Source organism: Ixodes scapularis, unplaced genomic scaffold (assembly GCF_016920785.2).
Source record: "Ixodes scapularis isolate PalLabHiFi unplaced genomic scaffold, ASM1692078v2 PGA_scaffold1__304_contigs__length_218370807, whole genome shotgun sequence".
NCBI classification, from domain to species: domain Eukaryota; kingdom Metazoa; phylum Arthropoda; class Arachnida; order Ixodida; family Ixodidae; genus Ixodes; species Ixodes scapularis.
This window is the reverse complement of record NW_024609846.1, coordinates 124807494-124822088: the sequence shown is the minus strand read 5'-3', so window position 1 is coordinate 124822088 and position 14595 is coordinate 124807494. Positions and strand designations below refer to the sequence as shown.

The window sequence follows — 14595 nt, the reverse complement described above, 5'->3', positions numbered from 1 at the left end:
AAGGTCCAAATCACCATTATAGCTTCTACTATCAAATACAAGGGCAGTTACACAGTACACAAAGAGAGTTTTGTGATTTGGTTATATTTACACACAAGGGCATTGATATCCAACGTATTCAGAGAGATGACACCTTCTGGCCAACCAACATAGAGCCTTTTTTACTCAAGTTTTACATGGAAGGCCCGAATTCCGCTGAAATTCCTTACGTAGACGAGTTGTCCGACCGAATAAACTGCAGTTACTCCCCGGTCTGGGAATCTCTCGATCTTCGTTCGTAAGCCATAGTATCATGAGATCGAGGGGTGTGCCTCTTCGTCCACCGAATACTGCTTCGGCGGGTGTTTTTAACGTGTAAAGGGGTGTCCAAACAGGACACTACAAAACGCACGACTCCGACAAATCGTGAAAATTGAAACGGGCTTGAAGCGGGCGCGTCCGCTTCAATTTTCACGATTTGTCGGAGTCGTGCGTTTTGTAGTGTCCTGTTTGGAGACCCCTTAAGATGAGATCGTCGCGTGCTGCTGTAACAACAACCTGGCGATTCTTCACTGAACTGCTTCTTCTGTAAGCTTCAAATGGGCTTTTTTTTTTTTTTTTGTTTCGCACATGGTCTGTTTTGCTTGCCCGTTAGTTGCAGGATGGTATGGTGCACTAATATGATGCCTGATGCCGTTTTTTTTTCTTCAAAAACTTGTTTATTTTGTTTGAAGCAAGATTTGGCGCGTTATCAGAGAAAAGTATTTTCGGTAGGGCAAATGTAGGCAAAAGAGACCATAGAACGTCAATGACGTGTTTGGACGTCGTGGCAGGCATCGTGTAAACTTCCAGCCACTTAGAGTACGCATCGCCCATGACTCCGCAGATGCGGATACGTTTCGCCACCCACCAATTGAATAGATGATCGTTTTCAGTTACTGCTTATGATGGCGTTGGACTCAAGGAAAACTTCGAGTCTTTCCAGAAAGTTAGCCCAGGTGCCAGGACTTTTGTCGAAAGCGGTAAGTGTTGGGAACGTCGACAACGTCGGTAGCCACGTGTTGTGCTTGATACTGGAAACTTACCATTCGCTGAGAAGAAACTTGCTCGTTCATCTGCCACGAGTCGTCCGATATCAGGTCATCACCGCAACACCATCTCCCGGCGAAAACGCATGTCCATAGTTAGCAATCACGTGAACTTATAAATTCCCGAACGCTCATAACTTGCCGTCGCTAAACGCCGTTCATTCATAGCGTCATCATTGCAAATAAACGTCTCCCTATTTCTTCTGATGGTTTTCATCATATTCCTCCCAAGCTGTACTTACAACATTATGTGTGTCGGTACTTCTAAAAATATTGCAACGGCGTTTGTTTTCTGGGAACCCCCCCCCCCCTTTAATGTAACAACCTTTACAACATCTTCCGGACCCCGTGAAACACAATATTTCGTGACGTTATTTTAGTCGTCATTAAAATGGTGAGGTAAGTACCGTAAATCGCGAAGCAGTTTACTTGACGTCCGCTTCCAGTGGTGTCTTGGAAGATTGAGTCTACTGAGCGTGCATTCCTACAGAAGGAATTTTCATTGATAGAATATTATCACGTCAATCAACATTTGATTCCTTCTTGGTAAGATTTATTGCTAAAGCCCGTTACAACCGCCAAACCGCATCTCCCTTTATCAGAGAACAATTTATACCCAGCCTGACATTCTCGCATACATCCGTTTGCTGGGCCACGCTACTTGAGCTAGCTGAGCACAGCTGGGAGCGGCGCGAGCAAGGCCACGAGGGGAACGTGATGGTGCTCGAGCCATCCCACTTTGAACCAATGTTTCGGCCACCCCACGGGTGCGTGTCGCCATCTATTGGTTGAACTAACGCCTTGTTCAAGATGGCTGCCGTGGGACCGCACCCTTAAGTTTTCTTCTTTTCGCTACAATTGTTTCTGCTCAAGCGCGTGTCTTTCAAATATGCGTTCTATGCGCTCGCGCTCGCGCCAAGGGGACAGTGCAGAATTGCCGTTTTCGGGCCCGTGCCTTCACCTACAGCGAACGCGAAATACGTCTGCTAAATTATCTACAGCCTGGTTCAGACAGTTGCGTTTGACTGCGTTGCGGCAGCGAGAAACCAGGACATCCCTGCGGCTTATATCGCGTGCCAAGACGATTCCTTGAATTGGATTCCACGCTTCATATAAAGCACAGATGTGCCGGTGAGTCGCTTTCGGTTCTCGACGCAACGCTGTCAAACGCATTCAAACGGAAGTGTCTGAACCGGCCTCAAGAGTCAAAGAACGCCGAGAACATAGTTCTCTGCACTGCACCTGCTGGCTTCTGCAACAGTACTTTTTCTAAAAAAAAAATCGAAATGAAATAGCCCGTCTGTGTTTGCCAACGCCTTATTTTTGGAAATTTACTTGGAATCTTTTATATAGGTAAAAGGAACGCTTGCCGAAAAGCCTGAAATCCTAGTCCCATTAAAAGCACTCCACCTTGGATGACACACACTTGTTTGAAGCATTTTTTGTCGAGTATGCTCGATGAAATGTGCCAAATGAGCCAGTGAAGGCGAATCATATATCCCAAGACAGAGAAATACTGAGATACAGGGGCATGATCCCAGATATCTGTGTACGTTCGCCCTGCCCGGCCTCAGTCATGGTGTTCAATGCTCCATACTTCACTGCACTTGAAAGCAAGAAAATTGGGTATGGCAGGCGTGCAAGTTTGGCGGAATCGAGGAGGCCATTTGCAACTGATCTGCACGCAGAACTGACCAATCACACCTTTAATGAGAGCACGCTCTTTGCTGAACCACACAATAAAAGGCGACAAGAGTATCTCGTCCAGCGAACATTCCAGTCAACTCACGCCTGTGCGTAGCGTCCTGTGCTTTTCTAGAGATTTGATTAAACTCCTCGAGCACGACGCCAGCTGCCAGCTGTTTTCTAGCAGTACATGGTGAAACCCGCGACGGAACCAAAAAGGACAACCGCGATACTTTTTATCTGCCTCGAGTTTTAGTAGGTGCCTACCAAGGTTGCCTGTACTCTTTGGCAATGTTTGTTTTGTGCCAGTTTTGGCGAACTGAGCCACACACCTGTTTCGACCGGTTCAAATTTGAATAAATGGTAACCAACGCACAAAGAAAAGAAGTTTCAAGTACTTTTTGAGATTTTTGAAGTGACTTTTACTATTGCACGACTGCATGCACTTGAATGTTCAATTCAAGAGTTTATAAAACGTGACTACCCTATGCTCGTCACCTGCCAACAGGGTGGCAACGTCAATGGCTCGTGCCCGGTGGGTAGTTAAGTAAGCCTGTGGGGTAGTTACAGCCGTCGAAACTCATGATGACTAGGGGGGGTGCTCAATTTTTCTTAGAGTGCACGTCAGGGCTGAGGGTTCATTTTCAATGGGGCTTTCACAGCTTTTTTGAAAAATCTTCAAAAGACATCTTGTATATTCCACATCATAGCAACTATGACCAACATTCCAGAAAAGCAAAGAAAACTATTCGCTTCAAAATTTATAGAAATTAACTAGAAAAAAATTTAAAATTCTTATATTTATTGACGCGATGTTTTCCAATGTTAAGTTTTTTATTATTTGTAAATTAAGTTTATTCCTTAGCCCTACTTATTCTTGATAGGTCAAACAAACAGTGTTAATCTTTTTATTGCGACACGGCACACAAAATAATTGCAAGTTTGACAAGTTTTATGAGATGAAATTAGATTAATGTAAGTGGGTGTTGAAGGGATTTTATAATTCTTTTAGCTTTTGGCATGTGCTTCCGTATTTTTTGAAGTGAGGATTCCACAGCGTCTTTGAATATTCCGTGCTCAATCAGATTCTCAAATATTGTTTGCAGAATGACTTTTAAACTAGACAGTGACTTTGCCTTCAGACAATAGGCAGCTGGAGGCGGATTTACCGGTTCTCCATCAGAATTCATGATTTTGTATTGCTTTGTCTTCCAGATAAACCGCTGAAATAACAAATTACTTTTATCTGGAAGGAGTAAAATTATAATAAATGATTATTTTGATGACCATCTACTTTTTACATAATCAGATTTTGTGAGTGTTTAAATTTACCCTAGAATGAAATGTTGACTTTTTGTTGAACATGTCATTCTAGGGCAAATTCTAGGGTAAAAAATGTATCAATTCTACAGTTTCAGATAGGGACAGTCGAACAGCAAGACGCACTATCCCCAGATAACCCTCGATCAAAACCTTATGTTACGGACGCCTGAATGACGGTTTTTAAAAGTTTGTGTCTTAAGCGGTGCGTTGTTTGAATGAGGCAAAAAGCAATCTAATCTTTTAGAACGGTAAACATTCATTGTTTTCTGTTTATCAAACACCTTTACGATGAAAAAGAAAGAAAATTATTAATTACACTTTCAGATCCTTACGAACAGCTGTTTTAATCGCTATGTATAAAAAAGTTACGATGCGTTTTACATAAATGTTTCTTGGTATTTTTGTGTGTTATCGGACAGTTAATAAAAATAATTGATAACGGTTGTTGTCCTTTAGTCTCACGTGTTTTTGTTGAGGGTTAGAAATAAAACCTAGTATAAAAAAAGAGTTCGGAAAAGCCGTCTTGTAGGCTGGCGTGTGTGTACGAAAAAAATTGTCAGTAGGTCTCGTGATGCCACGCCAAGTGACATCAATTTTCCCGCCAAATATAACTGTGAAACTGAATTGTTGCATAGGTCATATGGCGTTAATTTTCCCGCTAAAAGTGGGGAATCTAAACTTGTCTGTAGTTCCCGTGACGTCAAGACACGTGACATAAATTTTCCCACCAAATTTAGAGAGAAAACTGAATTTGTTTACGCTCACATTGTCGGAAAACCGGGGAGGGGGGCGGGGAAGGGGGGGGGGGGGGCAAGCCCGTGACAGTTATCGCTCTAAAAATTTTCTATGCGCAGATTGCAGAGCTATGTGGCAATTTCCCCATATTTAGACTTCAGTCTCCATTAATATTTTCTCTTTTTTGTTTTTGTGGATTTTTAGGTGATGCTTTATTTGTGTCATTTAGGGTAGCAAAAGCAGCGAAATTCTCGATTATAAATGCTGCTGCACCAGCTGTGTCCTGTACGTTATATATTTCTTTAAAGTATACAATAATTGTTTTGAATGTCATTTAAAGCAGAACATTCTATAGTCCGTTGAACTCAATAAGGTAGGGCGAGGAAAAGAGAGGCCGGGGAGGTGGAAGCAGACGGAGCGCTGGAGAGAGGAGGAGGTTTCCCCCTTTCTTCTCCAGCGTTCCATCTCCTTCCTCCTCCCCAGCCTGCGTTTCTCTCCGCCCTACCTTCTTGAGTTGCGACGGACTATAGACTCTTCTAATTTAGTAAATATAAATCTTTCAGAAAAAAACTAGAAACGAGGGGACATGCAGGAAGACAGGGTACGGAAGGATGAAATCAATTATTAATACAAATGGACACGAATGGAATGCACCCACCTTGTTGAAAAACTAGCGTTCCGGTGATTGTGGCGTGCACCACATATACAGTTACTTCATTAGCCAACAGTGGCAGCTGTATTTTTAGGTCATCAAACTTGACGGGACAATGGAGATGGTTCTTCGTATAATAAATCCACTTTTCGCAGTTTCCGTTGCGCCAAAACTTAAAACTCAGACCGAAAATGCGCATCAAGCGATCCTCGCCAAGGTTAATGCTGCGGCCGCTCACGGACACAAGGTGGTCAGGCAGTAGGACATGGTACATGCTTACATTCAATCGTTCGTGTAGTTCCTGTTGGACCATTGTAACAAATCTGTTCATAAAAGTATCGTAGCCTATCATGCCTTCATGGCGTTGTGCTCCTGGGACAAAAACAATAAACTGAGTAAGTGGCTGCTGAACTTTTAAAATAATGCATGTATGTTTTAAGTGTGCTCTTAAAAACGCGGGCTCATAATTTGAGGACACCTTCAAGTGCGGTTGCTCTAGATTAAAAAAAATATTAACAGTTACAGACTTTTCTAGAAATAGCTTTGCGGCCGCCGTCATTTTGCGTCTCTCGCGATCCCTATTAGCCAGAAATTTCTGTCACACTCTTGGGCTGTGGAGTTCCGATCAGCGTGACTTCCCACCTGCGTTGGGCGTTCGGAGTTCGCCGGCCTTTCTTTAAAGTGTTTACTTTATTTGCCTATTCAGGATGCTTATACTTTTTGTGATATCTTCAACTATGAGAACCAGTGAATACCAGTGCTCGCTGCCTGCTCGGCCTTTGCGGGAAACAAAAGAAGTAAGAGAACGTCGAACAGCCCGCTACCAGTGCAGTTCCACGTTCTCCAAGGATCATCTCCGCTGACATAATCTCCGGAAAGCCTTCTCGGTTATCTTCGCGAAAAATAACTGATCAGGTGCGGGGTAAGGGACGGAGCAAACAAACAACCGTTGTTTTGCTTTGGTACTGTGCAAAAACAAGCTCTGTTCAAAACGTGCCTTAAAACAAGTCCGGATTTCGTCTGACCGTCGTCAACACCGTAGACTGGATAGGCTGTGTTATTTGATAGCTTTTTGAAATGAACGCTGTTTTGATAGCGCGGCACATTGGGTTCTGCACAATATGTTCGACTGATGAGTCTTGTTGAATTTCATGTTGTGAGCGGAGAGTATGGACATGCCTTTAGGCTGTGTTGTGCGTTCAAATATATTCGACAGTTAGAGCATTTGTAGACCGAGATGGTTGAGTGCTTGATGGCGTGAAAAACCTGCGTAAAATGAACAAACATTGTAGTTGCCTTCCCTCTGTCGCGCACGGTCTCACGAAGATTATATTTCATTTGCTATATTTTGTTTCATAATATAGTACAATGTTTTATCAAAGGCCTCGAAACATTCTATTCAGCGTAAAACACAAAAACAACAATAAAACTAAGCACTTCAGCCGACACCAATGCCCGCAATTGCTCCTACGCAGGCTGCCACAGCCAACAGACAAGAAAACGCACAGACCAGTGCAGTTCTGCAACACTGACGAACACTCTCAAGACTAGTGACGCACTTCGTAAAACCCCTTGTTCGAGACTGTCGCTGGAAAGGTGTATAGCATAAAGCTTGAAATTGGCTCCTACGTCTGTGTTAGGAAAACAAATCATATACATTATGAAGCAGTTTCATGATAGGTAGAGCATTTCAAATGCGCATAAGAGATTTCTCAGCATTACAATTTCTGGCATTCGTTTTTAGGACGCTTCTTGGGCGAGAGACGTAAACCCGAGCGCGTCAATAAAATCACGCCACAGGGTTGCCGCTCGCTAGTGCACGAAGCCCGCATCGAAGCTTCAACTCTTGCAAAGTTGTGCATTCTTTGGATGCGTTGCACACATGACTGACTCATATGTTCACCGGTTTATCAGAATGATCAACACAAGCTTAAATTTATTTAAGAGTGAAGTGTAAGGAGCATGCTTTAACAAGAAGTTTTCGCGGGTTCTGCAAATACTTTAGGTTAGGATTTGTTTTTTCCGAGGGTGCGTCGTTTGGTGCTAAGTCGTGACGTTATACACCCACTATAATATTCGTTGGTATGTTATGTGACCTGCCCCGTGACATTGTGGGAATACGAACGGAGCAATGCTTCGTCATTTGGGAGCCAGCTGCGCGCGCCGACGGTTACCTGCTTATTCAGGCTCCCGTAAGTGATGTTGGGTCGTGCTCTTGGCGCTCTCATTCATCTCCTCGTGGTGCAGACTAAGGGCGCCACGAATGAATGTATCGGGCTGCGATTCACATGGTTCTGTGTTCAAGACCCACTGAGCCGCCGAATAAATTTTGCGTTCTACAATTAATTACGTCTAAATATGCATATGCATAACTAATTATTACTCATAATCTTTGTTTATGGTTATGCATTGACCTGGTGTTGGCTAAGTCTGCATAATGTTGGCTTGTGTGCAAAGCCTTTTGGTCTCACTCGTGCGTAACTCTTTTCGCGTGAAATTCCGGTGGACAGAGTGCGCTGACGCACACGCCGGCAATATTTTTCTTCAATTTGGTTGGTTTCAGTTTCAACGTGCACGCGGCTATGTTTCTGTATTATGTCGATTTCGCTTTATTTTGTGATACAAATATGTACCGCGTGGCCCACAACCGATGAAGCAGGGAGTGGCACTGATCCACTTTTGGAACCACGAAGTGGTTTTTGCCTCAATTGTGGCCATTTTTACGAACACTTTTCATGCATCTGATTACGTTCATCGTCAATTTCGGCTAGGTTCAGCGACGAAGCGGCTGAACTATACTCCGTTCATTCCTAAGCTGCGATTGCAGTGGAAGATACGCCCTTGTTGGACCAGTCATGCGCCTCTCCTTTGCCACGTCATCACGCTTCCGGTCATACCCACGCGCGAAGAGCCGCGTCAGGTGATAAGAGGGAGGCGGCTGATTGATCCAGCGGGCACGTAGTGTGAACGGAATATGGTTGTTCGTTTTCGAGTTTTATATATATATATATATTTTTTTTTACTTCGGGAGGTAAAAATCGGGTGCTATTTTCAAGCTGATAATCGGGGAGAAATTGGGTTTTTTGTAGGAGCATTCCGAAATTAGGGTTTTTTCGAGTTAAATTTACAAATCTGCATACATTCGTTTTTTCTTGTTTTTTTATCGGATGGTAATACGAGCTCCTTAACGCCAACGCGTTAAAATTAGGGATCTGTTTGAATCTGGTAATCGGAGGCACATAAGGGTTTTCTAACAAATAATAAAAAAATCGGTGTTTCTATGGAAATCAAAAAGCAATAATTACAGTAAAGAGCAATGGTAACTTCTAGGAATGAAACATTTTATTCACGAAAAGCTGGTCATCGATTTTTTACACATCCTTGTTAACATACATTATTATCTGCATGCACAACATGTCGGTCTCCATTTGAGACCTGCCCGATCTTTGAACTTATCTCAGCTGAGAGAACGTTCTCTCAACATCACAGCTTCCATTAGCTAGGCACAACAATGTCAGTGCAGCATTTGCCAGCCTGGAGTAGCGAGCGGTAGAGTCATGCCAATACTCAATGAGTTCGACAACTGTGTTAGTGGGGCTTGCTTCCAGCAAGTACTGGTTAAAGTCGTCTTCAAGCGAATCTACGTCGTCGGTCACGGAAATGAAGAGGTCAATAGTCATGAAATGACTGCCTCAGCAGACGCTTCTGGAATGGATCCAAGACGGCTCCCAATTTCCATACGTTAGCTGCAGTGGTTTTCGTATTTGTCTGAAACGTTTCGTTTAACAGTGGTTGCAAGTTTCGTGCAAAACTCTTCAGAATGTGTTTTCACTAGCGTGGCGCTGCTCTTTGGTAACATACACAAAACAGCTCTTGCCTCATTGCTTTGACCGATCGTCGTTGAAAGCTCGCTGACAGTCTGCTGCAGCTTGGCGTTTACGAGGTGATCAAAGCTGGGCATAACAAGTTTCCCGCTTTCAAGCGTTTTCTGGGCGTCTAAAAAAGGACCGAGTATGTCTCTCATCAGGATTGCCTTCGCATAAGCGACTTCTTTTTCAGAAAGTATCACTCGAATAGCTTCTGCTTTGCTGTTATCGTGCGAGCTTTCAGCAAGTTCCGTTAACGAGCTCCACAGTTTTATGACAACAACAAGCGCTTTGTAGAAGCTTTGCCATCTATTCGGGACAACAGAAGGTAGCTTCTTTACATCAGATCCAAAGAGGCCGTTAGAAGCACAAATTTCGGTGTACTTTTGGTAGAGCTTGTTAGCGTGCTTAAATAACGCGCTAAACTAGATCACTGCGGATGGAACATCAGACACGCATGGAGAAGAAATGGCGTGGTCAACACTGACATGAATCAGATGAGCTAAGTCTTTCAGATGCAAGATACGAATTGCTTCAGCTTGACAGATTTCTCTTACCATTTTTCGCATGTACTCCGCTGAGTCAGTGGCTACAGCCACAACGTCCTTCCACGTTTTTCCTACACTGAGGAGAGCCTTGCTGACTACCTTGGCCACCGCGTAGCTGTTCGAAGCATTTACTCTGTCGACGTCGACCAAAACAACCCGCTTCTTCATGGTTTTTTGGCTGTAGTAGCACAGGAGAGTGTTGATGGTAAGCACTCCAGTGATGTCCGGGGATTCGTCGACGATGACGCTCACTTTCACAGCTCGCAGATCATCGCAGATTTTCACCATGTCCTTGTCGAAAGCTTCTTTCAAGTATTTCAACCGAAGTCTCTGTCCTGATGGCATGGTCTTCGCGGCCTTGCAGTATTTGCGTACAAATTCTCACAGAGGTCCGTTCGCCTGGTTCATGCAGATTCCACTGTACGCTAGGGCACGAAGTCGTGGATTACGCCATCCGCTTCAGTTTCTTTCGCACGTTGCCTACACGACACATCAAAGGCCATCGGCTGAGATGTTCCCGCCTTCTCAGCTTCCTGGGTCGACATCTTGAACTTCTTATGGCGGGATGACGCTAGATGCTCGCGAATTCGATTGTGGGGCTTCTTCGCTGGATCGGTGACCATCTCAGTGTTGCCATGTTTACACACTAACGTGCGGCTGCCATCACTGTCTTACGTTGCGATCTGGAGATCTTCACTCTCTTTACACCAGTCATCCAGTGTCTTTCGTTTTCTTCCCATCTCCAAAGCTGAATTTTTCTGTGCGGCGTACTGGGGCCCTATCTTCGGCTTTGCACGCGTCAGTCAAGTGAGAAGTGACGATGAGGATCATGCGTCTCGTTGGTTAGAGTTGGAAAAATGCCACCATTCTGAGAATATTGCTGATCCTTTCAAAACAAAATTTTGATTGCAGTCGCCTTCTTTCCCTTCTATTGTGCGCGGTGTTATGACCCTTCCCATATCTCCTTGTGTTTGTGAGCGAGTGGGAAGCTCGTCGAACCATTTTCCCACTCGTTAGGGCCACTTTGGGGGATGGATTAGCCAAGGCTTAGCCGAACGCTGTTTATTCTGGCTGGCGACTGTCGACTTAGCTGTTTATTCTGGCTGGCGACGGTCGCTTTAGGGGAAGCACAACACAAGGATTCCTCTCCCTCACGTGTCAATCCTTCTGACCTCTACCGCCACCTCGGCTGGCGCCGAGGCGGCGGAATGCGACAATATGCGTTTCTGGCCTTCCGGGTGCTTATCCGTCACGGTGGCGGGAGGTTAATTAAACGGCGCCGGCTGTCTGCTGGGAAACAATCCAAGGATCGTCCACATGCCAATTTGCAGACCTTGGAGTCATCTTGCCATTCCCGAACGTTAAGCTCCTCTTGGGGGAGAGCTCCGCTGGTCCGATTGCCGTCGGTCGCTTCAGGACCGCCCACGGAATCCGCCTCTCCCTCAAGAGTCCACGAAAACCCCGACCGTTCGAGGGACGGTCGCCTTCGATCAAATATTTTGCTATGAAAGAAACCTGTTCAGTTTTCCCGATCTGTTTTTCCGACTGACTGGCTCGGACGTTGTTCGTGAGAAAGGTAGACCGCCAGCGAGATGGCAATTCTACCTGAGAGACCAGGCTCGGCGTCGATACCTAACAGAGGTCGAAGGGGGCTTAATAGTGCATTTCACAAGCTGCGTGCAGCAGGGCCGAAGCTGCGTGGCGTGCCGAGGCGGTTCCACATGCACAGTGGAGGGACGGAAATGTCCCTCCGAGGCCCTAACGCCCATTGTCGCTTTCCTTCAGCCGGCCTCCGTAGAATGCCACGGTGAGTTAGGCGCGCTCGTTGGGCGGTTGGTTGAAAGCCGTGTAGCGTCCACAGTGCTACACACAGCTTGCGAAATGAACTATAGGTCACTGTTGTCCTGAGGTAGGGTAGCCAGTATTGTGCACCGCAAACGTTGTGTGGCGTTAAAAAAAGGTGTTTTTTTTTATGTGGTTTTGGAATTCGGGGAGAAATCGGGTTTAACCCGATTTCCCAGAAACATGTTCGGGGTGTAAAAATCGGGTAAAATCGGGTTTTACCCGAAAACGAACAACCCTAAATATTGTACACAGGGAGGGTTACCACTGTCTACGGCCGTACCCGACGACACTAGAATATATAAAATGCATGATTGCATAGTGAAGAAGCAGATCGACCAATTAATTAACTATGTGCTGAATCGCGAAGAACAGATGAACTCAGAAGTTTACTGCTCACTGTTTGGTTTCCGTGAACATAATAAGCCTTTTGTAAACTTCACAGATTAAAATGGCTTCTGTAATAAAGCATATTATCCATAAAAGGAAGATTTATTGTCTATGCCTATTTTCTTTAAAGAATTTAAATAGTTGAGAGTATTTGAATATGTTGCATTGTTATTGTTTACATCCTGTCTATCCGCTGTTATCAAGCCGATAGCAGCTTCCCTGTTGACGTCACCAGTCGTGGCGTTCTCTATTATCACCGATTCTTGCCCAATATGTCGCCCCTGTTAGCACCGTTACACGAGCTGCTCGGCAAGGATCAAAGGTGGACATGAGTGTACCATTCCCGCCTGCGTTATTGTCCGACAATATGCAGGTTCAAGGAGACTCCTGGGACCTCGGAGCACCGGTGTGGGTCCGCAACTTCGGCCAATGTGAAAGATGGTCACCGGGGACCGTCCAGAACAAGCTCGGGTCAAGGATGCTGGTCATCGAGACTCCGGAGGGAACAGTTTGTCGACACATGGAACAAGTCCGCGGCAGACAAGCTCCGACTGAAAGTCTGGGTGGCCCTAAAGACGATTCGGGGAACGTCGGGCCGCCAGTGACACTAGGACAGCCGGACAGCCAGGAGCCACCAAGCGAGCAAGACGTGCCAGCCCGGCGTTCAACGTCGTAAGGCTGGTTGGACTTCAACGTCGTAAGGCTGGTTCAACGTCACAGAAACCGACCGATCGTTTGCAATATTAAGAGAAGAAGAAACGTTGTATTGTCATTGTTTACATCCTGTCTATCCGCTGTTATCAAGCCGATAGCAGTTTCCCTGTTGACGTCACCAGTCGTGGCGTTCTCTATATATCTGTGTTCGAAGCAATAAAGGGGGCGTTTTCCTATACTGGCTACCACAGGAGCGTGTCATAATCGCGTCGCGCCTGGGCCGAACGGCGGATGGCAGCAAAGACGTAACAGAATAGTTCGACCTAGGCCGCTCTCAAACGAACAACAGGAAAAAAAAAAAAAAAAAAGAACAGCTAAGCGTGGGCGTGCCCGACTTGGGCAGCCCAAGTAAAACCCCCGTGGGACCCCCCTTGGCTCTACGGGGGCCAAATGATTTTATGCGGGCTCCACGAGGGCGACCTGCCCTAATGGGCCCCCTGTAGGTCTCAAGGGGGAATCTGAGATGGGTAGCCCAAGTCTGCCCGCTGTGCGTCCCACAAGGGAAGCCCGGTGGGCAGCCAAACTGGGGCCGACCATGGCCAGAGCTGCAAAACCGACGTGAGACACACGTGGGCTGCCCACGTGGGACCTAACTCGGCCACTCTTTTTGAGCCCACTTTGTGCTCCTCGGGTGCCTTTGACTGCGTTGCCTAGAAAAGTTGTCGCTGAGTGTAGTTTCTTTCATTGTGCACCACAGATGTTAGCCAGAGCCAAGACCGAGGGAACGAGTGCGCCGCACTTTGTGTGCCTCTCTCGCAATCTGTGATTTCAACGAGGCGAGCGGTCACATGGTGTGACTTCAACTCCCACCGCTCTCGCCGTCACGTTTTGTCAGGTGTGGACATCTACAAAGTTGCTGTGCTACACAGCTCAGCGGCTGTAGTATCCAACTGCCACGGCACTGACCCAGGTTCGAGCCCCACTGGGGCGTCGTATGTCCTCTATTTTTTCGTGTTTTAAATATTCATTTTATATTATTTTATTATCTATTGTTTATTTTTTGCACTTTATTGTATAACTTTAACAGCGTAAAACGCTCCCAGCGTTTTATGCTGTTAAAGTTCATGACGCTCGTTCATGACAATTTTTTCACAAAAAAGAACGACTCAACATATTTTGTGTGTAATATAGAAACATATAGTACGTACCATTAATGCGGAATTTAAGTATCAACAGTAGATAAAGCGGAATCTTTATGATGCAACTTTGGAACATAGCGCTTAATTGTTGCAAGGTATCTTCTGAAGGAGCAGAAAATATATCTGAGAGAAAATATTTCAGTCACAGGTTAAACTCATGAATCCCATTTTCGTGCACATTAAAAACTGATGAGTATTTCATGAACACGATCACAATTGTGGTCTATAAGAAAGTGCTAACGTTTCTGAAATTTTTTACATATATGAAAAGGTCTTCCTGAATGAAATTGTAATTTAATATTTACAAGCGAACAAGAATTTTGTAATTGGCTGTCGTCACCTTTTTTACAAGTACGCGCGACTATAACTTGTTATAAATCTAGCGACGTAGTACTCTGTATAAAAAAAGTAACAATCTACATTGATAGCATGAAAATATCAAGTTAGTTCTTTATTCCTTATTCAGAGATTACCCCGCAGTGCCCGAGGGCGTTACAACAAGGGGGTTACAATACTGAAAAAAAAAAAAAAAATCTTCATTTTTACTGCACACTTGCAGCTCCGACAGCCCATTCCACTCTCGTATCGTTTTAACAAAAAAAGGTTTGGCGTACATGCTCGTCCTGGCGTGGT

General features: G+C 45.1%; 1 protein-coding gene across 1 annotated transcript; it reads right to left on the bottom strand.

Annotated features, from left to right (window-relative positions):
• Positions 1-3718: 3718 nt before the first annotated feature.
• Positions 3719-14038, bottom strand: LOC120838022. Its single transcript, XM_040207753.1, has 3 exons — positions 13972-14038; positions 5470-5835; positions 3719-3999 (listed from the first exon to the last, which is right to left on the bottom strand). The coding sequence occupies exons 1-3, from the start codon at positions 14036-14038 to the stop codon at positions 3719-3721; spliced, it is 714 nt and encodes a 237-aa protein (XP_040063687.1).
• Positions 14039-14595: the final 557 nt, after the last annotated feature.

What these genes read in the sequence shown, in the direction of transcription:
- LOC120838022 (XM_040207753.1), bottom strand. Translation starts at nt 14,038, where the DNA reads ATGTTCCAAAGTTGCATCATAAAGATTCCGCTTTATCTACTGTTGATA. An exon ending in ACTTAAATTCCGCATTAATG is followed by an intron (nt 5,836 to 13,971) that starts GTACGTACTATA and finishes TTTTTGTCCCAG; the next exon opens with GAGCACAACGCCATGAAGGC. An exon ending in AACGCTAGTTTTTCAACAAG is followed by an intron (nt 4,000 to 5,469) that starts GTGGGTGCATTC and finishes TACTCCTTCCAG; the next exon opens with ATAAAAGTAATTTGTTATTT.